The sequence below is a fragment of the Heptranchias perlo genome, unplaced genomic scaffold, assembly GCF_035084215.1.
Source record: "Heptranchias perlo isolate sHepPer1 unplaced genomic scaffold, sHepPer1.hap1 HAP1_SCAFFOLD_54, whole genome shotgun sequence".
NCBI classification, from domain to species: Eukaryota; Metazoa; Chordata; class Chondrichthyes; order Hexanchiformes; family Hexanchidae; genus Heptranchias; species Heptranchias perlo.
In genome coordinates, this window is record NW_027139559.1 from 2,594,542 (window position 1) to 2,621,632 (window position 27,091).

At 47.3% G+C, this 27,091-nt stretch overlaps 2 protein-coding genes across 4 annotated transcripts; one reads left to right on the plus strand and one right to left on the minus strand.

Annotated features, from left to right (window-relative positions):
- The first annotated feature begins 200 nt into the window (after nucleotides 1-200).
- LOC137315158 (beta-1,3-galactosyltransferase 5-like) lies at nucleotides 201-24,421 on the plus strand. 3 transcript variants are annotated; one of them, XR_010961331.1, is made up of 3 exons: nucleotides 201-824; nucleotides 17,328-18,485; nucleotides 24,116-24,421. XR_010961331.1 is itself a non-coding variant. In XM_067980047.1 (2 exons), the coding sequence occupies exons 1-2, from the start codon at nucleotides 717-719 to the stop codon at nucleotides 18,264-18,266; spliced, it is 1,047 nt and encodes a 348-aa protein (XP_067836148.1). In that variant the 5' UTR covers nucleotides 201-716; the 3' UTR covers nucleotides 18,267-18,530. The 3 variants fall into 3 exon arrangements, 1 of the variants encoding a protein (XP_067836148.1); XR_010961332.1 differs by having other exon boundaries at nucleotides 17,328-18,412; XM_067980047.1 differs by lacking the exon at nucleotides 24,116-24,421 and having other exon boundaries at nucleotides 17,328-18,530.
- LOC137315180 (beta-1,3-galactosyltransferase 5-like) lies at nucleotides 19,583-27,091 on the minus strand. The gene is made up of 3 exons (XM_067980059.1): nucleotides 26,969-27,091; nucleotides 24,287-24,974; nucleotides 19,583-19,623 (listed from the first exon to the last, which is right to left on the minus strand). Exons 1-3 carry the CDS (start codon nucleotides 27,089-27,091, stop codon nucleotides 19,583-19,585), a joined length of 852 nt encoding a protein of 283 aa, XP_067836160.1.

The window sequence follows — 27,091 nt, forward strand, 5'->3', positions numbered from 1 at the left end:
CATTCGGCCCATCGTGTCCGCGCCAGCTCTCTGCAAGAGCAATGCAGCGAGTCCCACTCACTTGCCCTTTCCTCGCAGCCCTGTAAATGTTTCCTTTCAAGTCTGTATCCAATTCTCTTTTTTGAAAAAGGATGTAACGTTTGCAATTCTCCAGTCCTCTCTGGCACCACCCCCGTAACCACAGATGTTTGGACGATTATGGCCAGTACCTCCCCAATTTCCGCCCGTACTTTGGAGCGGCGGAGGCGGCGGCGCGGACCGAGTGCAGCGGCGGTGGCGGCAGAAGGAGCGAAATAAAAGCCACGGCTTGACGGCCTACATTCATTGAGCAGCGGAGGCGGCGAGAGCGGAACGAGTGGAGCGGCGGAGGCGGAAGAGGGAGCGAAATAAATGCCCCGGCTTGAAGGCCTGCACGCAATGAGCAGCAGAGGGGGCGAAATCTGAACTTGTGGAGCGGCAGAGGGAGCGAAATAAAAGCCCCGGCTTGAAGGCCTAGATTCATGAGGAGCGGAGGCGGCGAGAGCGGAACGAGTGGAGCGGCGTAGGCGCCATAGGAGCGAAATAAATGCCACTGCTCGAAGGCCGAAACTCACTTGAGGCGGCGGGAGCGGGCCCAGTCAGTGAGACGAGAAAAGACCCCGCTTCCAGTCGCAGTCTAAATATCTACGGCGCATGCGCGGACCGGAGTTTCCGTTGCGGGCCTGCGTCTTGTGCCCATGCGCCGTTACCTGCCGACTGCGCGTGCGCAGTGTATGACTCACGCTGGCCCGAATCAGCCAAAAACAAGGAGTGACGTCACAGGACAGCAGGTGGGCGATTGGCTGGTAAGTTTTGCAGTTTTTTTTTACCTCGAAGTTAGGGAATTGGGTAAAATCAAATTAAAAGCTGGAAGCGTAAAACCGCTGTGAGTTTATTAATTTTAATAACTTAAATTAGTTTATTGACCAGGCTAATAAAACTGTAAATTAACAGGGATGCTCTGCTGAGTCTGGCAGAGTTGACCGATGCCGTCCACCAGCTCTCCAGAGGGAAATTCCCCAGGGCTGGACGGGCTGACCGTAGAGTTCCTCAGGGCCATTTGGGACGTCCTGGGGGGCGACTCCGCGCGGGTCCTGGGGGAAACTCTGGCGACCGGGAGATGCCCCTTTCGTGGCGCAGGGCGGTCGTCGACCTACTGCCGAAGAAGGGGGATCTCCGTCACCTTAAAAACTGGCGCCCGGTCTCCCTCCACAGCACGGATTATAAGTTCTTCACCAAGGCGATGTTTGCTCGCCTTGGCACCGTGCTGGCCCACATGAACCACCCCGACCAGTCCTACACGGTCCCGGGCCGGAAGATCCACGATAACATCCACTTGGTCAGGGACCTGATCCACCATTCCCAGATGGCTGGTCTGAGGCTCGCCTTCCTTTCCCTGGATAAGGAGAAGGCGTTCGACAGGGTGGTTCACGAGTACTTATTCGGGATCTGTGCGCTTTCGGGTTCACGTCACATTTCGTCGCCCAGATCCGACTTCTATACGCCACCGCGGAGTGTCTGATAAAGGTTAACGAATCCTTGACGGCGTCCCTTCGTTTCGGGAGAGGAGTGCATCATGGATGCCCCATGTCCGGCCAATCATACACAGTCTGCGTGGAGCCTTTCCTGCTCCTCTTGCGGAAGAGGTTGTCGGGACTGGCTCTGCGCGAGCCGGGTATGGAGGTCATCCTTTCGGCTTACACCGACGACGTGCTCCTCGTGGTCACTTGCGGACGATGCACGCGTGCCAAAAGGTGTACTCTGCCACGTCCTGCACGAGGATCAACTGGGAGAAATGTTCTGGACTCCTGGTGGGTCAATGGCGGGCGGACTCCCTGCTGGTGGAGCTACGGCCTTTTGCCTGGAGCACCACGCACCTCCGGTACCTGTGAGTCTATCTTAGCCCTGCCAAGGTAGCCTGGCTGGCGAACTGGCAAGAGCTGGAGGCCAAAGTCACCACTCGCTGAGCACGCTGAACAGGACTGCTCCGAGTGTTATCCTACAGGGGTCGAGTGCTGGTCATAAACCAGCTGGTGGCCGCCATGTCGTGGTACCGGTTGGTCACTTTGATCCCTCCTCCTGAGTTTGTCGCCAAGATTCAGGAGAAGCTCATCGACTTCTTCTGGGCCAAAGGGATACACTGGGTCGCTGCTGCGGCCCTGAGTCTCCCGCTTCGGGAGGGCGGTCAGGGGCTTTTGTGCGTTCACACCCGGGTGGCGACTTTCTGCCTTCAGACCCTGCAGCGATACCTGTACGTTGACGATTCTCCTAGATGGCGTGCGCTGGTGACGTATTTCTTCCACCGGCTGCACGGCTTGAATTACGACACGCAGCTCCTGTTTATCATGTTGCCGGGCGGCCGCACGTCATTGCAGGAGCTGACTGTCTTTTACCAGGATCTGATCAGGGTCTGGAATATGGTTGCCTCCCGCCCGTGCTCTCGCCCGTCGGGGCTTGCGGCCGTCCTGCAGGAGCCGCTGCTCAGGAATCCGTTCCTCCACGGTGTCGGCTTCGGCCGCACGCGGCAAATGGAGCGCATGGCCCTGGCCGGTGAGTTAACCAGAGTCTGGGACGTCCTTGATGGCGAAGTGGCGGGCTGGATGGCGCCGGACATGCTGGCTGCCCGGATGTCCTCGTTGAGTGTCGGGGGCACGGCCGCCGTAATCCGGGCGTTGAAAGTGGCAGTCGAGCTATCCCGTCCGATCTGACCCCCGTCCGGACGGAATTCCTCATCGGCGTCAGGCCCCGAATCGGCCCTCTGGGGGCCGTGCCCCACAACTTGAGCCATCTCTCGGAAATTCCCTCCGTTCCATTTCGCTCTGCACGGAGGGATTTCCTCTACAGCTGCTCCTGCACAGTCTCCACTTCCTCGCCCTCTTCTCTCGCCGGGACATGCCCTGGCGTACCATCCTGCCGTCCGGCAGAGGCGGGGGTCCCGAGTGAAAGGCTCTCTACTCGGGGATCCTCCCGTGTGCCATTGGGGATCTGGGGTGGAGAGTGTTGCACGGAGCAGTCATGTCCAATAAGCGGTTACGCCATTTAACGGACTCCCAGGCCGCCTGCACTTTCTACGGCCTGGACGAGTCTGCGTTTCATTTGTTCACTGCATGTGGGAGGCTGCAGCCCCTGTTTGATTTGTTATGGGGGCTGCTTCTCAAGTTCTGGCTGCACTTGAGTCCCACACTCCTGATCTTTGGCCGCCCTGTGAGGTGGAGGGGGGCGGGCAGATCGGTGGGCGTCCTCTTGGGCCTGTTCCTGGGCCTGTCCAAGGTGGCTATCCACAGGTCCAGTTTGGGCGTGGCCCTTTGGGGCGGCCGCTCGGACTGTCTGCCTCTCTTCCGCGAAATTCTCCGCGCCTGGGTTGCTCCGGAGATGGAGCTCGTGGTGTTTTACCGGAACGCTTGAGGCTTTCCGCGACCGGTGGGCACCGCAGGGACTGGAGGGCATCCTGGACCAGCATAATTAAATTTTAATTTGACACTTGTTTTTGTTTCTTTTGGGTTTTCCTGCACATAATCACACCCTAAACCCTCCCCTCTTATAAAAGGGTGGCCTAAAAACACAAAAAAAGAAAAATATAGAAAGAGAAAAAAAAATAACAGGGAATGGAACAGATTGGCTGGTAGTTGGTGAGCGTTTCTTTTGGTATTGAGTATTTGTTTAAGTCTTAATTTAATTTTGTTATGTTTGGTAAACAATCAAATAAGTCAAGGTGTGTCAGGGCAGCTCACACCCGTCGAATGCACGGCCTGTGCTGTGTGGGAACTCCAGGGCGTTTCCCGTTTCCTGGACAACTGTCGGTGCAGGAAGTGACGTCAGCTGGAGGAGATTGAGCTCAGGATTTTAGAAATTGAGCAGCAGATGGCGTCACCACGCTGTAACCAAGAGGCTGGGAGCTACGTGGATGGCACGTTTCAGGAAGAGGACTGCCCGCAGCTGAAGAAAGTGCAGGCTGAAAAGTACTGGGTGATCGCCAGACAGACAAGGAGGACCAGGCAGGTAGTGCAGAAATGCCCTGTGGGCATCTCACTCTCCAACCAGTGTTCAGTTCTGAATACTGGTGGTGGAGAGGGTTCCTCTGGGGAGTGCAGCCAGAGCCATGTCCACAGCACCATGGGAGACTCAGCTGTATAGGGGGAAGGGGTAGGAGAAAGGACAAGTGAGAAATACTGAGAGGGGATTCCATAGTTCGGGGAGCAGACAGGCGTTACTGCGGCTGTAAATGTGATTGCAGGATCGTATGTTGCCTCCCTTGTGCCAGGGTCATGGATGTCACTGAGCAGCTGCAGAACATTCTGGGCGGGAGGCGGGTATGGTGAAGAGCCAGATGTCGTGGTACATATCGGCACCACTGACATAGGTAGAAAGAGGGATGAGGTCCTGCAGACAGAGTTTAAGGAGTTAGGAAAGAGATTAACAAGCAGGATCTCAAGGGTACTGATCTCCGGATTACTCCCAGTGCCACACGCTAGTGAGTATAGAAATAGGAGGAGAGCAGATGAATGCGTGGGTGGAGAGATGGTGCAGGAGGGAGAACTTTAGTTTCCTGGAGCATTGGGACCGGTTCTGGGGGAGGTGGGACCTGTTCAATCCGGATGGGATGCACCTCAATGGGGCTGGGTCCAATATCAATGCGGGGAGGATTGCTCGTGCTATTGGGGATGGAATGAACTAACTTGGCAGGGGGATAGTAAACTAGAGGCGATTCAGAAGGGAGAGTAACAAAGCTGGACGTGGAAGGCAAGAAAGTAGTAAGTGAAATTGGAAGGCAGCGGAAGCAAATAAGAACAAAATCGGAAATAATGTTAAAAAGGCAAAATTAAAGGCACTTTATTTGATAGTAAGCAACATTCGCAACAAGGTAGTTGAATTGACGGCACGAACAGAGATGCATGGGTAGGATCCAATTGCCATTGCAGAGGCGTGGCTGCAGGGTGACCAAGGCTGGGAACTGAATATTCAAGAATATTCGACATTTAGGATGCACAATCAAAAGGGAAAAGGAGGTGGGGTGGCGCTGTTAATAAAGGATGAGATCAGTCCAATAATGAGAAAGGTTCTTTGCTCAGAAGATCCAGATGTAGAATCAGTTTGGGTGGAGCTAAGAAACAGCAAGGAGCAGAACATATTGGTGGGAGTTGTTTACAGGCCACCAAACAGTAGTCGTAATGCAGGGCACGGTATAAAGCAGGGCATTAGAAGAGCATGCAACAAGGGCAATACAGTAATCATCGGAGACTTTAATCTACATATAGATTGGGCAAACCAAATTAGCACTCATATTGTGAGGGACAAATTCCTAGAATGTAAAGGAGATGATTTTTTTTAGATTACTATGATGTGGAGATGCCGGTGTTGGACTGGGGTGGACAAATGTAAGGAGTCTTACAACACCAGGTTATAGTCCAACAGCTTTATTTGAAATCACAAGCTTTCGGAGGCACCTGACGAAGGAGGAAGCCTCCGAAAGCTTGTGATTTCAAATAAAGCTATTGGACTATAACGTGGTATTGTGCGACTCCTTACATTAGATTACTATGTTGAGGAACCAATTAGGGAACTGGCTATTTTAGATCTCGTATTGTGCAATGAGAATGGGTTAATTAATAATCTTGTTGTAAATGAGCCCTTTGGGATGAGTGACCATATAATTCCTCATTATTTTTGAAAGTAATGTAATTCAATCCGAAACTAGGGTCTTAAATCGAAATAAATGAAACTGCAAAGGATTGATACGCAAGATGGATGTTGTTGGGTAGGGAACGACATTAAAAGGTACGATGGTAGAGAGGCAATGGCTAACATTTAAAGAATTAATACATAATTTTCAACGAATATATATTCACTTAAGGCACAAAAACCCAACAGGAAATGTGGTCCAACCGTGGCTAAAGAGAGAAATTAAAGTTAGTATTTAATCAAAGAAAAAGGCATATGAACTTGCCAGAAAAAGCAGTAAACCTGAGGATTGGGAACATTATAGAAGTCAGCAATGGAGAACCAAGAAATTGATAAAGAAAGGGAAAATAGAATATGAGGGTAAATTAGCGAGAAACATAAAAAACGGACTGTAAAATCTTCTATAGGTATGTAAAAAGGAAACGATTGGCGGAGGCAAACGTGGACTCCTTATAGACAGAGACGGGAGAATTTAAAATGGGGAATATGGAAATGGCAGAGAAATGAAATAAATGTTTGTGTCTGTCTTCACTGAAGAAGACACAAAAAACCTTCCAGACATACTAGTGAACCAAGGGTCTGGCGCAAATGAGCAACTGAAAGAAATTAGTAATATTAGAAAAATAGTATTAGAGAAATTATTGGGACTGAAAGTTCATAAATCCCAAGGACTTGATGATCTCTATCCTAGGGTTTTGAAAGAGGTGACCATAGAGATAGTGGAGACATTGGTTGTTATCTTCCAAAATTCTACAGATTCTGGAATGGTTCCTGCAGATTGGAGGGGAGCAAATGTAACCCTACAATTTAAGAAAGGAGAGAGGGAGAAAACAGGGAACTACAAGCGTGTTAGCCCGACATCAGTTGTAGGAAAAGTGCTAGAATCTATTACTAAGGATGTGATAACAGGACACTTAGCAAATAATAATCGGATTTGACAGTGTCAACATGGATTTATGAAAGGAAAAGCATGTTTGACAAGCCTATTGGAGTTCTTTGAGGATGTAACTAATAGAATAGATAAGGGAATCAGTGGATTGGTGTATTTGGATTTTCAGAAGGCTTTCGATAAGGTATCACACAGGAGGTTGGTGAACAAAGTTAGAGCACATGGAATTGGGGTAATATATTGGCATGGATTGCGAATTAGTAAACAGACAGAAAACAGAGAGTAGGAGTAAACGGGTCTCTTTCAGGTTGGCAGAATGTTACTAGTGGGGAACAGCGGGAATCGATACTTGGGCAACAGCTAGTCACAATCCATATCAATGCTTTGTATGAGAGGACCAAATGTAATATTTCCAAGTTTGCTGATGTCACAAAACTGGGTGGGAATGTGAATTGTGAGGAGGATGCAAAGAGGCTTCAGGGGGATATAGACAGGTTAAGTGAGTGGGCAGGAACATGGCAGATTGAATATAATGTGGAAAATGTGAAGTTATCCAACTTTGGTAGGAAAAACAGAAATGTGGAGTGTTTTTAAATGGTGAGAGGTTGGGAAATGTTGATGTTCAAAGGGACCTGGATGTCCATGTATATGAGTCACTGAAAGCAAACATGCAGGTGCAGCGAGCAATTAGTAATGCAAATATTATGTTGGCCTTTATCAGAGGAGAATTTGAGTACAAGAGTAAAAATATCTTAATGCAATTATATAGGGCCTTGGTGAGACCGCACCTGTAGTATTGTGTACAGTTTGGGTCTCCTTACCTCAGAAAGCTTATACTTGCCATAGATGGAATGCAACGAAGGTTCACCAGACTGATTCCTGGGATGCCGGGATTGTCATATGAGAAGAGATTGAGTAGACCAGGCCTATATTCTATAGAGTTTCGAAGAATGAGAGGTGATCTAATTGAAACATGCAAAATCCTTACAGGGCTCAACGGGGTAGATGCAAGGAGGATGTTTCCCCCTGGCTGGGGAATCTAGAATCATTGGTAACAGTCTCAGAATAAGGGGTCGGTCATTCAGGACTGAGATGAGGAGAAATTTCATCCTGGAGACCAATGGCCCTGAAACTGCTCAGAATTCTCTTCAATACAGTTTTTTTTAAAACTCGTCAGTGGCCTTATGGCCTAATGGATAAGGTGTGTAATCTGTGGTGCTGAATTGTGGTGTTATCAGACGATTGCTGATTCGAGTCCTGCTGTGGTGGTTTTATACAGTGGGTTTTGATACAGTTCAGAAGGCGATATTGTTTCCACTGTGAGGAAGGTCATTGAGGACACAGATTTAAGCTAATTGAACGAAGAACCAGAGAGGGGAGATGATGTGGATTTTTTTTTCTGCAGCGAGATGTTATGATCTGGAATACACAGCATAAAAGGGGGTGGACGCAGATTCAATGGTGACTTTTAAGAATAAATTTGATAAAATCATAAAGGGCAAAATTTGGCAGAGCTATGCGGAAAGAGGAGGGGAATGGGACTAATTGGATAGCTCTTTCAATGAACCGACACACGCACGATGGGCTGAATGGCCGCCTCCTGTGCTTTAAGGTTCAACGAACGCTGAGATGTAATATTCCCTGCCACATGGAGGTGGCACCTGTACTTAAAAAACAATCGCTCCCCCGAGAGGGGCTTTGGTGAAAAGCAACCAGGTTTGACCCTTCACATTTAACAGTAACTCTGGGAACATTAGTGATTACTTTATATTGAACTTTCCATTCTCCCTCCTCCCACCCCCACAGATACTGACTGTCGCTGTATATTAATTATTTGGATTTAAATATAGTGGGCATGATTAAGAAGTTTGCAGATGATACAACAATCGGCCGTGTGGTTGATAGTGAGGAGGAAAGCTGTGGACTGCAGGAAGTTATCAATGGACCGCTCAGGCGGGCAAAAAAGTGGCAAGTGGATGGGTGAGAGATGGATGACGGAGAGACGAATTGTTGAGAGACGGATTATTGAGAGACGGATGGGGAGATATGAATGGGATGGGATGGGTGGGGAGAGTTGAATTGGAGAGAGGGATCGAGTTGAGACGGGTGTGGGTGAGATGTTTGGGGGAGAGCCAGATGGGGAATGGGGGATGGGGAGAGAAGATGAGGAGTGACAGATGGGGAGAGACGGACGAGGAAGGACGGATGGGAAAGACGGATGGAGAGAGACAGGTGGGCGAGAGATGGATAAAGGAGAGATGGATTGTGGAAAGATGGATGTGTAGAGATGGGTGAGGAGAGGTGGATAGGGAGAGGCGGCTGAATAAGAGATAGATGGGGAGAGACAGATGGCGAGAGACGTAGGGTGAGAGGCGGGTGGAGAGAGATGGATGCGGAGAGATGGATGGAGAGAGACGAATGGGGAGAGAGGGATCGGAGGGACGGATGAGGGAGAGGCTTATTGGAAAGACAGATGGGGAAAGATGGATGGAGAGATGCGGATGGAATTGGACGGATTGAGGAGACGGATTGAGAAAGACGGAAGGGGCTGAGCAAGATGGAGAGAGACGGATGGGGGAGAGACGGATGGGGGAGAGACGGATTGGGAGAGACGGATGGGGAGAGACGGATGGGGAAAGAAAGATGGAGAGAGGCAGTTGGGGAGAGAGGGATGGGGAGAGACGGATGGGGAGAGAGGGATTGTGGTGAGATCGATGGGGGAGATGCGGTTGGGGAGAGATGGAAGAGGAGAGGTAGATGGGGGAGATGTGGATGGGGAGAGATGGATTAGGTTGAGATGGATTGTGGGGAGATGGATGGGGACGACGGATGGAGAGAGACCGATGGGGAGACTATAAGCCCATAAGAGAAAGGAGCAGGAGTAGGCCATTCGTCCCCTCGAAGCTGCTCCGCCATTTAGTGAGATCATGGCTGATCTGATTTTTACCTCAACTCCACTTTCCCACCCTTTCCCCAGATCCTTTGACTCCCTTGCTGATCAAAAATTTGTCGAACTCAGCCTTGAATGTATTCAATGACTCAGCCTCCACAGCTTTTATGGGTAAAGAATTCCAAACATTCCCGACCCTCTGGGAGAAGAAATTCCTCCTCATTTCCGTCTTAAACGGGCGACCCCTTATTCTGAAATTATGCCCCTAGTTTTGGATTCCCCCATGAGGGGTAACATCTTCTCAGCATCTACCCAATCGAGTCCCCTCAGAATCTTGTATGTTTCAATAAGACCTTCTCTCATTCTTCTGAACACCAATGATTATGGACCCAAGTTGTTCAAGCTTTCCTCATAAGACAACCGTTCCATGCTCAGAATCAACCGAGTGAAACTTCTCTGAACTGCCTCCAATGCAAGTATGTCCTACCTTAAATAAGGGCACCAGAACTGTACGCAGTGCTCCAGGTGTGGTTTCACCAACATCCTGTACAGTTGTAGCATGACTTCCCTGATTTTATACTCCATGCCCCGAGAAATAAAGGCCAATATTCCGTTCGCCTTCCGGATTATCTGCTGCACCTGTATGTTGATGTTTTGTGTTTCATGTACGAGGACACATAGATCCCTCTGTAAAAAATATTTTGTAATATTTCTCCATTCAAATAATATTTAGATTTTTTATTTTTCCTCCCAAAGTGGATGACTTCACATTTTCCCACGTTATATTCCATCTGCCATTTTTTTTCCAATTTGCTTAACCAATCAATATCCCTTTGCAGACACTTTGTGACCTTATCGCAACTTGCTTTTCCACCTATCTTTGTATCATCAGCAAATTTGGCCACAAGACATTCTGTTCCTTCATCCAAGTCATTTATATATATTGTAAATATCACTGATCCCTGCGGCACCCCACAAGTTACAGATTGCCATTTTGAAAATAACAATTTTATCCCGACTCTTTGTTTTCTGTTAGTTGGCTAATCCTCTATCCATGCCAATATATTACCCCCAACATCATGAGCTCTTATCTTGTGCAGAGTGACGGACGCGGGGCAGACGGATGGGTGACAGACGGATGGGCTAGAGACAGATGGCGTGAGAGGGTACGGAGGAGATGGACCAGAATGGAATCAGTGATCAGGGACTTCAGTTCCGTGGAGAGACTGGAGAAGCTGGGGTTGTTCTCCTTGGAGCAGAGAAGGTTAAGTGAATATATAATAGAGATGTCCAAAATATGAGGGGTTTTGATAGAGTAAATGTTGAGCAACTACGAACACTCGTCGGAGGATTAGTAACCAGAGGACACAGGTTTAAGATAATTGGCAAAAGAACCAGAGGAGAGATGAGGAGACATTTTTTTACACAGTGAGTTATGATGAGCTCGATTGCACTTCCTGAAAGGGTGGTTTAAGCAAATTCAATAGTAACTTTTAAAAGGGAATTGGAAACATACTTGATGGGGGAAAATTGCAGGGCTAAGAGGAAAGAGCTGTGGAGTGTGATTAATTGCTTAGTTCTTTCAAAAATCCTGCACAGGCACGATGGGCCGAGTGGCCTGTGCTGTCTGGTTCTATGATCCCATTATCCTCTCTGATTCTTTTTTTTAACCTGTGCACTAACTATTAGTGTCACGTGTAACTGGACACCCAAATCCCTTTCCTCTTCCACAATTCTTAATCTCTTGCAATTAAGAAAATGTTCCGATTTTTATTTCTAGTGGATATGGATCACCTTAAACTTCACCACATTAAACTTCATCGAACAAAGTTATGCCCATTCACTTAGCCCGTCTACGTCATTTTGTATTTCCTCTCATCTACATTAATTACTGCGTCTTGTCATCTGCAAATTTCGATGTACAACTCTATAGTCCTTCATCTAAGTCATTGATGTAGATGGTGAAATGCTGCGGCTCCAGTACAAAACCCTGGGGAACATCACTTCTCACATCCCGTCAATCACAGTGCATTTTCATTATCCCTACTCTCTGTCTCTTACCACGCAATAGTTTCCAACTCATGTCACAACTATTGGCTTTTTTAATGGACTGGCATGATTCAGAATCTTCGATACAATACGCGAGAGACTCATAGAATCATAGAATCATAGAAGTTACAACATGGAAACAGGCCCTTCGGCCCAACATGTCCATGTCGCCCAGTTTATACCACTAAGCTAGTCCCAATTGCCTGCACTTGGCCCATATCCCTCGATACCCATCTTCCCCATGTAACTGTCCAAATGCTTTTTAAAAGACAAAATTGTACCCGCCTCTACTACTGCCTCTGGCAGCTCGTTCCAGACACTCACCACCCTTTGAGTGAAAAAATTGCCCCTCTGGATCCTTTTGTATCTCTCCCCTCTCACCTTAAATCTGTGACCCCTCGTTATAGACTCCCCTACCTTTGGGAAAAGATTTTGACTATCGACCTTATCTATGCCCCTCATTATTTTATAGACTTCTATAAGATCACCCCTTAACCTCCTACTCTCCAGGGAATAAAGTCCCAGTCTGTCTAACCTCTCCCTGTAAGTCAAACCATCAAGTCCCGGTAGCATCCTAGTAAATCTTTTCTGCACTCTTTCTAGTTTAATAATATCCTTTCTATAATAGGGTGACCAGAACTGTACACAGTACTCCAAGTGTGGCCTCACCAATGCCCTGTACAACTTCAACAAGACATCCCAACTCCTGCATTCAAAGTTCTGACCAATGAAACCAAGCATGCTGAATGCCTTCTTCACCACCCTATCCACCTGTGACTCCACTTTCAAGGAGCTATGAATCTGTACTCCTAGATCTCTTTGTTCTATAACTCTCCCCAACGCCCTACCATTAATGGAGTAGGTCCTGGCCCGATTCGATCTACCAAAATGCATCAACTCACATTTATCTAAATTAAACTCCATCTGCCATTCATCGGCCCACTGGCCCAATTTATCAAGATCCCGTTGCAATCCTAGATAACCTTCTTCACTGTCCACAATGCCACCAATCTTGGTGTCATCTGCAAACTTACTAACCATGCCTCCTAAATTCTCATCCAAATCATTAATATAAATAACAAATAACAGCGGACCCAGCACCGATCCCTGAGGCACACCGCTGGACACAGGCATCCAGTTTGAAAAACAACCCTCGACAACCACCCTCTGTCTTCTGTCGTCAAGCCAATTTTGTATCCAATTGGCTACCTCACCTTGGATCCCATGAGATTTAACCTTATGTAACAACCTACCATGCGGTACCTTGTCAAATGCTTTGCTGAAGTCCATGTAGACCACGTCTACTGCACAGCCCTCATCTATCTTCTTGGTTACTCCTTCAAAAAACTCAATCAAATTCGTGAGACATGATTTTCCTCTCACAAAACCATGCTGACTGTTCCTAATTAGTCCCTGCCTCTCCAAATGCCTGTAGATTCTGTCCCTCAGAATACCCTCTAACAACTTACCCACTACAGATGTCAGGCTCACTGGTCTGTAGTTCCCAGGCTTTTCCCTGCCGCCCTTCTTAAACAAAGGCACAACATTTGCTACCCTCCGATCTTCAGGCACCTCACCTGTAGCGGTGGATGATTCAAATATCTCTGCTAGGGGACCCGCAATTTCCTCCCTAACCTCCCATAACGTCCTGGGATACATTTCATCAGGTCCCGGAGATTTATCTACCTTGATGCGCGTTAAGACTTCCAGCACCTCCCTCTCTGTAATATGTACACTCCTCAAGACATCACTATTTATTTCCCCAAGTTCCCTAACATCCATGCCTTTCTCAACCGTAAATACCGATGTGAAATATTCATTCAGGATCTCACCCATCTCTTGTGGTTCCGCACATAGATGACCTTGTTGATCCTTAAGAGGCCCTACTCTCTCCCTTGTTTCCCTTTTGCCCTTTATGTATTTGTAGAAGCTCTTTGGATTCACCTTTGCCTGATCTGCCAAAGCAATCTCATATCCCCTTTTTGCCCTCCTGATTTCTCTCTTAACTCTACTCCGGCAATCTCTATACTCTTCAAGGGATCCACTTGATCCCAGCTGCATATGCATGTCATATGCCTCCTTCTTATTTTTGACTAGTGCCTCAATCTCCCGAGTCATCCAAGGTTCCCTACTTCTACCAGCCTTGCCCTTCACTTTATAAGGAATGTGCTTACACTGAACCCTGGTTAACACACTTTTGAAAGCCTCCCACTTACCAGACGTCCCTTTGCCTGCCAACAGACTCTCCCAATCAACTTCTGAAAGTTCCTGTCTAATACCATCAAAATTGGCCTTTCCCCAATTTAGAATTTTAACTTTTGGGCCAGACCTATCCTTCTCCATAGCTATCTTAAAACTAATGGAATTATGATCACTGGTCCCAAAGTGATCCCTCACTAACACTTCTGTCACCTGCCCTTCCTTATTTCCCAAGAGGAGGTCAAGTTTTGCCCCCTCTCTAGTCGGGCCATCCACATACTGAATGAGAAATTCCTCCTGAATACACTCAACAAATTTCTCTCCATCCAAGCCCCGAATGCTATGGCTGTCCCAGTCAATGTTGGGAAAGTTAAAGTCCCCTACTATTACCACCCTATTTTTCTTGCAGCTGTCTGTAATCTCCTTACATATTTGCTCCTCAATTTCCCGTTGACTATTTGGGGGTCTGTAGTACAATCCTATCAAAGTGATCTCTCCCTTCTTATTTTTCAGTTCTACCCATATGGACTCAGTGGGCGAACCCTCGGATATATCCCCTCTCACTACTGCCGTGATGTTCTCCCTAATCAAGAACGCAACTCCCCCTCCTCTCTTACCTCCTGCTCTATCTTTCCTATAGCATCTGTACCCTGGAACATTGAGCTGCCAGTCCTGCCCCTCCCTTAGCCATGTTTCAGTAATAGCTATAACATCCCAGTCCCATGTACCCATCCATGCCCTGAGTTCATCTGCCTTGCCCATCAGACTTCTTGCATTGAAATAAATGCAGTTTAATCTAGTCTTCCCTTGGTCTTTGCCCTGCTTTCTCAGACCATCTGTCCGGTCATGTTCTGTACACTCTCCCTTACTGCATTTTGTTTCTGTCACCACTTTATTTCCCACTGACTTCCTGCATCGGTTCCCATCCCCCTGCCACATTAGTTTAAACCCTCCCCAACAGCACTGGCAAACACTCCCCCCAGGACATTGGTTCCAGTCCTGCCCAGATGCAGACCGTCCAATTTGTACTGGTCCCACCTCCCCCAGAACCGGTTCCAATGGCCCAGGAATTTGAATCCCTCCCTCTTGCACCATCTCTCAAGCCACGTATTCATCTTAGCTATCCTGTCATTCCTACTCTGACTAGCCCGTGGCACTGGTAGCAATCCTGAGATTACTACCTTTGAGGTCCTACTCTTTAGTTTAACTCCTAACTCCCTAAATTCAGCTTGTAGGACCTCATCCTGTTTTTTACCTATATCGTTGGTGCCTATATGCACCACGACAACTGGCTGTTCACCCTCCCCCTCCAGAATGTCCTGCAGCCGCTCCGAGACATCCTTGACCCTTGCACCAGGGAGGCAACATACCATCCTGGAGTCTCGGTTGCGTCCGCAGAAACGCCTGTCTATTCCCCTTACTATCGAGTCCCCTATCACTATAGCTCTGCCACTCTTTTTCCTGCCCTCCTGTGCAGCAGAGCCAGCCACGGTGCCATGAACCTGGCCACTGCCACCTTCCCCTGGTGAGCCATCTCCGCCAACAGTATCCAAAACGGTATACCTGTTTTGGAGGGAGATGACCGCAGGGGACCCCTGCACTGCCTTCCTACTCTTCCTCTGTCTGTTGGTCACCCATTCACTATCTCCCTCAGTAATTTTTATCTGCTGTGTGACCAACTCACTGAACGTGCTATCCACGACTTTCTCAGCATCGCGGATGCTCCAAAGTGAGTCCATCCGCAGCTCCAGAGCCGTCAAGCGGTCAAACAATAGCTGCAGCTGGACACACTTCCCGCAGGTGAAGGAATCAGGGATACAGGAAGGAGCCCTGAATTCCCACATCCCACAAGAGGAACATGACACGACTATCTCTGGCTTTCTCCTCCTGTGAGCCTTGAAGTAGGAGCGTCACCGTATGTTCGAATTTATGCTTCTCAAACTACAGTTACTTAAATTAATTTAAGCACTGCTTTGCTGTTGGAAACAGAACTGGCCCCTATAGAGTACAGAAGCCTTTGATTTAAGTTTAGCGAAGTGCAGAGATATTTGGCAACTGAGCCCGAAGCTCCAGAATGGAAGTTGGTTGGATCACTGTTGGATCAGTGCGTAACTTCAGAAGCCGGTTAATTAATGATGGACGAGTCTCCATCTTTTGCCTCTGATGAAAGCTGATTTTATCCAGTGTGTTTCTGAGCGACACAGAGCGGGACGGCCCAGGATCTATCGTTGGCCTGTGATGTTGGCTGATTTTATCCAGTGTGTTCCTAAGCCACACAGAGCGGGAGGGCCCAGGGTCCATCCTTGTCCGCTGATTTTAGCTGATTTTATCCAGTGTGTTACTGAACCACACAGAGCGGGAGGGCCGAGGGTCCATCCTTGGCCGCTGATGTTCGCTGATTTTACCCTGTGTGTTACTGAACCCCACAGAGCGGGCCGGCCCAGGGTCTATCCTTGGCTTCTGATGTTAGGTGATTTTATCCTGTGTGTTCCTGAGCCACACAGAGTGGGATGGCCCAGGATCCATCCTTGGCCTCATTGAGCCCAGCTGTGATGCTCCATACATGGTAAAATACCCTGCCAATACTCACCATCTGGCCCCGCAACGAAGAACAAGGCTCTTGTAACAGAACACGAGCTGTGCCCGTGAAACCAGTACCGCAGCGAGAGTCAGCAGCGAGAGGGTTAATTCATAGCAATTCGAACCTGTGTAACAATGCACATAAAAGTTAAATAATGTTTAAACAGGGAGGGACATGAGGAGCAAAGGTGAATTAGATACCTGCAGGGAATCGATAGTCGGAGCAATTTGGATACAGTCGCAATGAGCAACCAACGTTGTTTTATGGGTCTCAGGCGTAATCACAGGGCGAAAGAGTGATTGGTTGTTCTGGGACGCCCCCAAAGCTTCAGTCAACGAAGCCATCGACATGCTGAGGGCGCGGGGGACACAGAGCCGGTAGGATTCAGGCTGCAGGTCATTCTGTATTTTCAGGGATCACGGGACCTGTTCTTAAAATTTTGTGAGCTTGTATTTCTGAGCTTTCAATCGCAAACATGATACCTGGGTGTAATTGCAAGATTCACAGCACAAGATCGAAGCTGGACTGAAAGAGTTTTGGGGAAGTGACAGATATCAAGAAGTGTGGGCTTTACTCTGTACCTGTGCTGTATCTGCCCTGGGAGGGTTTGATGGGACAGTGTAGAGGAAGCTTTACTCTGTATCTAACCCGTGCTCTATGTGCCCCGGGAGTGTTTCCTAGGACGGTGCAGATGGGACTTTATTCTTTATCTACCCTGTGCTGTATCTCCCCTTGGAGTGTTTGATGGCACAGCGCAGAAGGAGCTTTACTCTGCATCTAACCCGTGCTGTGCCTGCCCCAGGAGTGTTTAATGGGGCTGTTTAGAGGGAGCTTTACTCTGTATCTAACCCTGTACCTGCCCCGGGAGTGTTTAATGGGGCTGTGTAGAGGGAGCTTTACTCTGTATCGCCCTTAGTTTTATTTTGTTTATTTTGCTCAACTACATTCTTGTTTGAATTCAGTAATTTTCCTGATTAATTGTGTACATTGGCCATTCATATTCTGATGCCCTTGTTTTGCAGATGAATCTCAGGAAGCTAAAATACCACCTGCTCCTGCTCTGCTCTCTATCTGCTCTACTCATTCCGGTTTACATTTTGATAATTAGAGTATATCATTCCCAACGTATCATTCAGAAGGATGCAGAATCCACCTCAGGCCAACTGCATGGTTTCCTGGCGATTCCTGACTCCCGGTGCGACACCGACCCTCCATTTTTGTGCACACTGGTGACCACGAGACATGAGCAGCTGGAGGAACGGGCCGCCATCCGGGAGACCTGGGGCAAAGACAGACGGATTGGGGAGAGACGGATTTGTACATATTTCCTCCTGGGTTACGATGGTGCCCACCAGTCAGATATCGAGAGAGAAAATCACCTCCACAAGGACATAATTCAGAGCAATTTCACCGACACCTATTACAACCTGACGATCAAAGTGTTAATGGGAATGGAATGGGTTCATCGATTCTGCTCTTCAGCAGTTTTCATCATGAAGACAGACTCAGACATGTTTGTGAATACCAATTACCTGACCCAGCTCCTGTCGGTGAAGAATACGCACAATTTCTTCAGTGGAGTTGTCTTCTATAATTGGGGCCCAATGAGGGATAAAAATAGCAAATTTTATGTTAGTGAGGAGGAATATCCTCATTCAAAGTATCCGACATTTTGCTCTGGGACAGGTTATGTCTTTTCCGGTGACTTGGCGGGAGCGATCTGGAATATTTCGAGGGATGTTCCTTTCCTCAAACTGGAAGATGTTTTCGTTGGGTTGTGCCTGGCCAAACTTCAAGTCTCCCAGGTCAGCCTGAGTTCCAGGGAAGTCTTCTCCACTGGCAAGGTTCCATTTTCAGTGTGCAGATTTCGGAGCATAGTGACCTCACACTGGGTTAGACCTTTTGAGAACCGTCTCTATTGGAAAGAACTGGAAGACTCAACAGATGCAGGATGTTCTTAGAATTGTAGAGTCATGGAATCAGACAGCACAGAAGGAGGCCAATCGGTCCATCTTGCCTGCACGTAGAATGAAGATGATGATGTGGAACGTTTCCCTCGGGTGTTCGAGCTGCTGGTCAATCACCATCACTGGGACAGAGAGAGGGGGTGAGTTGCCCTGTGCCATCATTAAGCGGCCCAGCACCTCTGGCCGACTGCTAGTGCCATTCTGGGAAACATGGTGAGCTGTGGTATCATGAATACCCTAGTCGAGAATTCTATGTACGCCCTTTTATTCAAGACTCAGTAAACTTTTATTCACTCTGAATCTCATTCTCCCAGTATATTTTTCTATTGATGGATTTCCCTTACTCCATCTCTGTCTTTCTCTGCTACTCTCTCTATCTGTATCAGTGCTCCTTTCACCACTCACGGACTCCTTGTGTCACTCTGCTGCTCTCACCATTCACAAATTCACTATGTCTCTGTGCTGCTCTCACCATTCACAGACTCCCTGTGTTTCTCTCCTTCCCTCACCATTCACAGACTCCCTGTGTCTCTCTGTTCCTTTCATCATTCACAGACACCCAGTGTTGCTCAACCCCTCACCATTCATAGATTCCCTATGTCTCTCTGCTTCTCTCTCCATTCACAGCTTAACTGTCTCTCTCTGCTCCTGTCAACACACTCAGACTGAATGTGTCTCTTCTCCTCTCACACCGACAGATTCCCCGTGTCTCTCTGCACCTCTCCCCATTCACAGACTCCCCTTTTCTCTCTGCAGCTCTCACCATTCACTGACTCCGTGACTCTCTCCTCCTCTCACCAATCACAGACTCCCTGCGTCTTCCTGCCCCTCTGCACATTCGCAGACTTCCTGTATCTCTCTGAACCTCTCCCAACTCGCATATTCCCCTTGCCTCTCTGCTCCTCTCATCACTAACAGACTCTCTGTGTCTCTCTGCTCCACCCACAATTCACAGACATCTCTCCCTTTCCCTCTCAACTTCCACTTCCCTTGTTTTCGTTTTCATTTTCTCTCTCAGTCTGTGTCACTTCCTTTCTCTCCTTACTTGTAACGATATTAAACAAATGTGCCCCTTAAGCCGACTTAATTATGGGGTAGATCTTCAAATTGAGGTTTCATGATCACCCTGTAGCACGATCACAGAATCTGTAAGATTCCTGATTAAGGGACCGTCATCGCGTGTTACTTTTGGGGATAATATCGCCGCAGTTATTAATAGGAATTTAATCCTTCCTCTTCTGAGGTCTCCGTCCACTGGGAGCGGTTCTGTCCGATAATGGGTTGTTCTGTTTAATTAAAGCCTGTCTGCTTTACTCAAGCGTGTCCAGTGATCCATCAAGTTCACGGGTAACTAACATTGCAACAGCAAAAGAGCTCAGGGTTAATGAGAAGTTAAACAGGTCGAAATTACAGTGAGAATATAGCAGAGTGATTCGTCTCACAGGACCAGAGGGGCACTTGGACCCCAACCATCTACCGAGGCTTGAAATTACAGTGAGAATACGGCAGAGTGATTCCCCTCACAGGACCAGAGGGGCACTTGGACCCCAACCATCTACCGAGGCTTGAAATTACAGTGAGAATACGGCAGAGTGATTCCCCTCACAGGACCAGAGGGGCACTTGGACCCCAACCATCTACCGAGGCTTGAAATTACAGTGAGAATATGGGAGGGTGATTCCTCTCACAGGACCAGAGGGGCACTTGGGCTCGAACCATCGGTAACTCAGCACGGTCCGAGGAAGTTACCTGGGCCCTACCTGAACTGTGCTCGGCTCAGTATCACGCGGGGTGAGATCAACATCAGCAGAGGCCGGGAGTGGTATCTCGGGCGTTCACCACACGGACTGCAACGGTTCAAGAAGGCGGCTCACTCCCACCTTCTCAAGGGCAATTACGGATGGGCAATAAATGGTGGCCTTGCCAGCGACGCCCACAACCCATGAAAGAATCATAAAAGAAAAATTGTGTGCGGCCAATATCACACTGGACTCACATCCACCAGCTCAGCGCAGCTCGGGTAGAGAAGCTGTGGTTAAGCTGCTCTATATAACTTTGTTCGTTTTATCTTTCAAGCATTTTAAAGGTTTCCCCTATTTCCCACCGGATTGTTAAAGTAATCGAGGGCACTTTGCGCAGGTCGCACCATTCCCCTTGTATTATTCCTGGATCGTGTGGATCGACACCAGAACCGCCCTCATCGTTTGAGAAAAGGGAGAATTTTGTTGCACCGTACAAGGTTCACAACCGGATAAAGATCAAACGGACTTATTCATGTGCAGAGCAATTCACAGAAGGACGCAGTGTGAGTGAGATGTGAAACCACATTAGACAGAGTTCACAACAGGCTAAATAACTAAACGGGGTTTATTCATGTACAGGGTAACTGACAGAAGGGAGCATTGAAACCCCGTCAAACACATTAGCTGGAGATCGTTCACAGAGGGTTAATCAGACAGACCAGAGCGGGCAGATCCTTTGCAGGAGTTGAGATGAAAGTAATATTATTTTTACAGAGGAAGATAGCATTCCAATTCCCCGTCACGACAACAGATTCCAGATGATGTAGGACTGAGGTGAGTTTACTTCGACGGAAATAAATTCCTTCTTTACTCCTTTTACCTGACATGAGTTAACGAGTAATGGTTGGCAGTTCCTTAATGTATGCCCGAGGTTCCTCTGGACCCTAACGTCAGTTATCTTTTACTTGTTGTGTCCAACCCGTACTCATGATCTTTACAAGCTGAATACACCATCAAAGAACAATCTACAAGGAAACGAGCTGACAATTCTCCATCATCCGAAAGGTAATCCAGAAGTGTGTTTGTGCCGCATCTTCACTAAACTGCTCTGCACTTCATACAATTCAAAAGTTAATGTATTCGGGGTATTGCAGTAAACAAACACACAAATTGGCAGCAAGCAAACGGGCTGCAATTCAACCCATGTGCAACGTTTATTCCAGGCGTGATTATTAAAATTACGAGCAACGAAAGGAGACTGGAAAGAAGAACGGAGAATCAGCAATCAATACTTAATTTTACTGGGATGGAAAGAGTTATACCCCTGAAACAACAAAGCTCACACGGCCGCTAGCTCCATATTTCCAGTCGGATGCCTGTCTGAAAGAACATGCAGCCTGACAGAGTGCAAAATCCACCCAGATCACACGTGTCCAATAAGAACCATCAATAAGGGAAGGGAAAATGGCCCCGCTCAGCCTGGACCCCGGGATCTCTAGTTGATCAAACAATTAATCCACAGATCTGGATATCATTGTATTCATCACAGCGACTGATGTCAGTGTTGACCAGCTGTCTGGTACTGTTTCCTGATGTTTCAGGCATTTCACTGACAGGAAACCTCTTCTCCCCGTTCATTTCACTTGTGTATTTCTGAGTTAGAGGATGTGAATCTCGGTGGCTGGATGGGGTCAAAGTGCCGCCCTGGTCCTGTGAGAGGGATCATCCTGAAATATTATGTGTTCGTGCTGCAGGGTTAGAATGAAACCTCAGTTTCATGAGCTATCCCATAATTATGTCAGCTAAATGGGCCCATTTATTTAAGGAGAGGAGAGAAAGGTAGAGACACTAACTGAGAGAGAAAATGAAATGGAACAAGGGACGTGAAAGTTGAGATTCAAAAGCAGAGCTAGAGAATGACATGTGCTCTGAGAATGAATATTGGAGAGACAAGGACACAACAAATGTATTCAGAGAGACACAGTGAGTCCGTGAGTGGTGAGAGGAGCAAAGAGAGGCAGGGACATTGTGAGTGGTGAGAGGAGCAGAGAGAGACAGGGAGTTTGTGAGTGGGGACAGGAGCAGAAAGACACAGAGATGCTTTGAATGGCGAGAGGAGCAGAGAGACACACTGAATCTGTGAGTGATAAGGGTCACAGGGAGTCCGTGAGTGGTGCGAGAAGCAGAGAGTCAGAGGGAGCATGTGAATGGTGAGAGGAGCAGAGAGACACGAGGAATATGTGAATCGTGAAAGGAGTAGAGAGACACATGGAGCCTGTGAGTTGTGAGAGGAGGAGGAAGACACAGGGAGCGTGTGAGTGCTGAGAGGTTCAGAGAGACACGGGGAGTCGGTAAGTGGTGAGACGAGCAGAGAGACACAGATCATAAGACCATAAGAGATAGGAACAGGAGTAGGCCATTTGGCCCCTCGAGCCTGCTCCGCCATTTAATGAGATCATGGATGATCTGATGTTTACCTCAACTCAATTTTCCCTCCCTTTCCCAATATCCGTTGACTCCCTTGCTGATCAAAAATGTGTCTCACTCAGCCTTGAATGTATTCACGGACTCGGCCTCCAATTTTTGGGGTAGAGAATTCCAAAGATTCACGACCCTCTGGGAGAAGAAATTTCTCCTCATTTCCGCCATAAACGGGCGACCTCTTACTCTGAGGACATGCCCCCTAGTTTTAGATTCCCCTATGAGGAGTAACAACCTCTCAGCATTCACCCAATCGAGTCCCTTCAGAACCTTATATGTTTCAATAAGACCTCCTCTCATTCTTGTAAACTCCAATGAGTATACAGCCAACCTGTTCAATGTTTGCTCATAAGACAATCTTTCTATACCTGGAATCAACCTCGTGAACCTGAACTGCCTCCAATGCAAGTATACACTTCCTTAATTAAGGGCACCAGAACTGTCCGCATTACTCCAGGTGTGGTCTCACCAGCACCCTGTAAATTTGTCGCATGACTTCACTGTTTTTTTGCGCCATCTCCCTAGAAATAACATTCCATTTGCCTTCCAGAATAACTGGTGCACCTGTATGTTGACTTTTTGTGTTTCATGTACGAGGACACCCAGATCCTTCTGCACCGCAGCATTTTATAATATTTCTCCAAGCAGCTTCTCTCGCCACTTAAAGACTCCCTGACTCGCTCTCCTCCTCTCACCATTCACACACACCCTGTGTCTCTCTCCTTCTCTCGTCATTTAAAGACTCATTTTAGCCCTCGACACGTCTCAACATTCACAGGCTCCCTGTGTCTCACTGCTCCTCTATCCTTTTCACGGTCTTTCCTGTGTGTGACTGCTGCAATCACCACTCACAGACCCTCAATATTTCTCTGCTCTTCTCAGATCATGGCTGATCTGATTTTTACCACAACTCCACTTTCCCGCCTTTTTCCCATACCCTTTGACTCCCTTGCTGATCAAAAATGTGTCTAACTCAGCCTGTAATGTATTCAATGACTCAGCCTCCACAGCTATTTTGGGGAAATGATTCACGACCCTCTGGGAGAAGAAGTTCCCCCTCAATTCCGCCTTTAACGGGCGAACCCATATTCTGACAATATGCCCCTGAGTTTTGGATTCCCCCATGAGGGGTAACATCCTCTCAACATCTACCTTATCGACTCTCCTCAGAATCGTTTATGTTTCAATAAGATCTGCTCTCATTTGTCTAAACTGCAAAGAGTATAGACTCATTCTATTCAACCTTCCCTCTTAAGACAAACCTTCGGTATCCGGAATCAACCTAGTGAACCTTCTATGAACTGCCTCCAATGCAAGTACATCCTTCCTTAAATAAAGGCACAAGAACTGTACGCAGTGCTCTACGTGTGGTCTCATCAGCACCCTGTAACGTTGTAGCATGACTTATCTGCTATCATTCTCCATCCCCCGAGAAATGAAGGCAATATTCTATTCACCTTCCAGATTACCTGTTGGCTTTTTAAGTTTCATGTACGAGGACACCATGATCCCTTTGTACAGCAGCATTTTGTAGTATTTCTCAAACTAAATAATATTTTGCTGTTTTATTTTTCCTTCCAAAGTGGATGACTTCACATTTTACCACATTATATTCCACAGGGTGTCTGTGAGTCGTGAGAAGAGCAGATACTCACATGAAATATTGTGAAAGGATGTTGGAGCAGAGAAACACTGAGAGAATGTGATTGGTCCAGAGGAGCACAGGTAAACATGGAGAGAGAAACAGAGAAAGGCAGAGATGGAGGAAGGCCAATCCAGTGAGAGACAAACGTTCTGGGAGAATGCGATTCAGATGCCGGGGGTGCTGATCGGCTTTATTGATGGCACAGGCGAACTTGTGCTTTGGATATTCCTCCTCACTAACGTAAAATTTGCTATTTTTATTCCTTATTGGGCCCCAATTATTAAACACAAATCCACTGAAAAAATTGTGTGGATTCTTCACCGACAGGAGCTTGGTCAGGTAATTGTTTTTCACAAACATGTCTGAGTCTGTCTTCATGACGGAAACCGCTGAAGAGCAGAAACGATGAACCCATTCCATGCTCATTAACACTTTGATCGTCAGGTCGTAATAGGTGTCGGTGAAATTGCTCTGAATTATGTCCTTGTGGAGGTGATTTTCTCTCTCGATATCTGACTGGTGAGCACCATCGTAACCCAGGAGGAAATATGTACAAATCCGTCTCTCCCCAATCAGTCTCTCTTTGCCCCAGGTCTCCCGGATGTCAGCCCGTTCCTCCAGCTGCTCATGTCTCGTGGTCACCAGTATGTTCAAAAATGGAGGCTCTGTGTCGCACCGGGAGTCAGGAATCGCCAGGAAACCATTGAGTTGTCCTGAGGTGAAATCTTCATCCTTCCGAACGATCCATTGGGAATGATGTACTCCTTTCCAAACCAGAATGAGTCGAACAGAAAGAGAGCTGAACAGGTGGCATCTTGCCTTCCTGGGACTCATCTGTAAGAAGGGCATCAGAATCATATAATCAGAGAAATTTAGGGCACAGAATGAGACCATTCGGCTCATCCTGTCTGTGCCGGCCGAAAAAGAGCGATCCAGCCGAATCCCACCGTCCAGCACTTGATCCGTAGCATTGCAGATTATGAGACTTCCAGGGCATATACAAGTGATTTTTAAATATGATAAGTTATTCTGCCTCTTCCACCCTTTCAGGCAGTGAGTTCCGTACCCCAACCACCATCTTGGTCAAAAAAATTCTCCTCAACTCCCCTCTCATCCTTCTACCAATTACTTTAAAACTTTGCCCATTTTTTTTGATATCTCTGCTCAGGGAGATAGGTCCTCCCTCTCCAAACTATCTATGTCCATTATAATTTTATACACCTCAATTAAATCTCTCACCACTTGCCGCAGGCTCAGTCTGGCAGCTATGTCCTCAAGACTCGGTCAGTAATTGTGCTACCGAGCCAATCTTGGTGATTGATATTGAAGTCCCCCACCCAGAGTACATTATGTGCCCTTGCTACCCTCAATACTTGCTCCAAGTGGTGCTCAACATGGAGGAGTACTGATTCATCAGCCAAGGGACAGCGGTCGGTGGCAATCAGCAGGAGGTTTCCTTGCCTTTTTTTGACCTGACGCCATGATACTTCCTGGGGTCCACAGTCATTGTTGAGAACTCCCAGGGCCACTCCCTCCTAAATGTATTCCATTGTGCCCCCACCTCCGGTGGATCTATTTGGCCAGTTGGACAGGACATACCCAGGGACGGTGATGGAATAGTCCGGGACGTTGGATGATAGGTATTATTCTGTGAGTATGGCTTTGTTAGGTTGTTGCTGGAAGAGTCAGTGGAAAATCTCTCCCAATTTTTGGCACAACCACCCAGATGTTAGTGAGGAAGATTTTGCCGTGTTGACTGGGCTTGGTTTTTTGACTTTGCCGTGTCTGGTGCCCAGTGCTCCGATGCCGGGTGATCCATCCGGTTTTAAACTTATTATGACTTTTTTAAGCGGTTTTGTACAACTTAGTAGCTTTCCAAGCCATTTCAGGTGGCGATTAAGATTCAACCACATTGCTGTGCGTCTGAAGTCACTTATAGGCCAGACCAGGTGACGAGGCAGGTTTCTTTTCATAAAGGACATTAGTGAACCTGATGAATTTTTGTGACAGTGCGGTAGTTTCATGGTCACCATTACTGATACTTGCTTTTTATTCCAGATTTTATTTAATTAGCTGAATTTAAATTCCCCAGCTACCATGGCAGGAGTTGAATTCATGTCGCCAGATCATTACCCTCGGCCTCTCGATTACTAGTCCAGTGACATAATCACTGTTCTACCGTAACCATATCCTGCGTTATTTGCATTTATGCACATGCACTCTAAACCCATCTTAGACTCCTGTAATAAATCCGACCCTGACACCTTGTGGATGGTGAAGAGTTCTTTATTGAGGTGATCAAACCAAGCACAAAATAAAATAATTACAACGCTCACGCCATAATTATAAGAACGGAAAAAAATGACTCCATTCGCTTCTGAGTAGAGATGCTCGACCTGCTCGGGTGTTTCCTTCTTCTTTGAATCTTCTTCCTCTCCTACTGACCCCTTACAATCACCTGTACTTACACTGGTCTTATATTCGGTACCAGCCCGACCCTTGCACCCGGAGCCTCGAAAGGTGACGTCGTTTTTCGAACATAACAAGTCCATGAAAGATGAGGTTGATTGGTTATTGTCAGATCGATGAGTGGGAGATTTGAGGGCCTTAGCTCAACAGGCTAAATTCTTTACCGCGGTGACTAAAGTACGATTGGTCGACGATGAATAGTTGATCTCCACTACGAAGCATTATCACTAAATTCCTTGACAAACATTGCCTAAATCTACAGCACAGAATTTTAGTTTTTACATTTTCATTGCCAGCAGCTTAGTAAAAATTATGTACGCATCGTATTTTCATGGGCTCTTGCTCAAACATACCCTTACCTGTCCATTCTTGCACTGCCTCACATTTGCCATCTGCTTGATCCATCCAATTTCTGAACTACCCTTTACTCGAGTGCTGTTTGTCTCTCCTAGTCCTCTGTAAACCTTGTTTCTCGTCTCCAT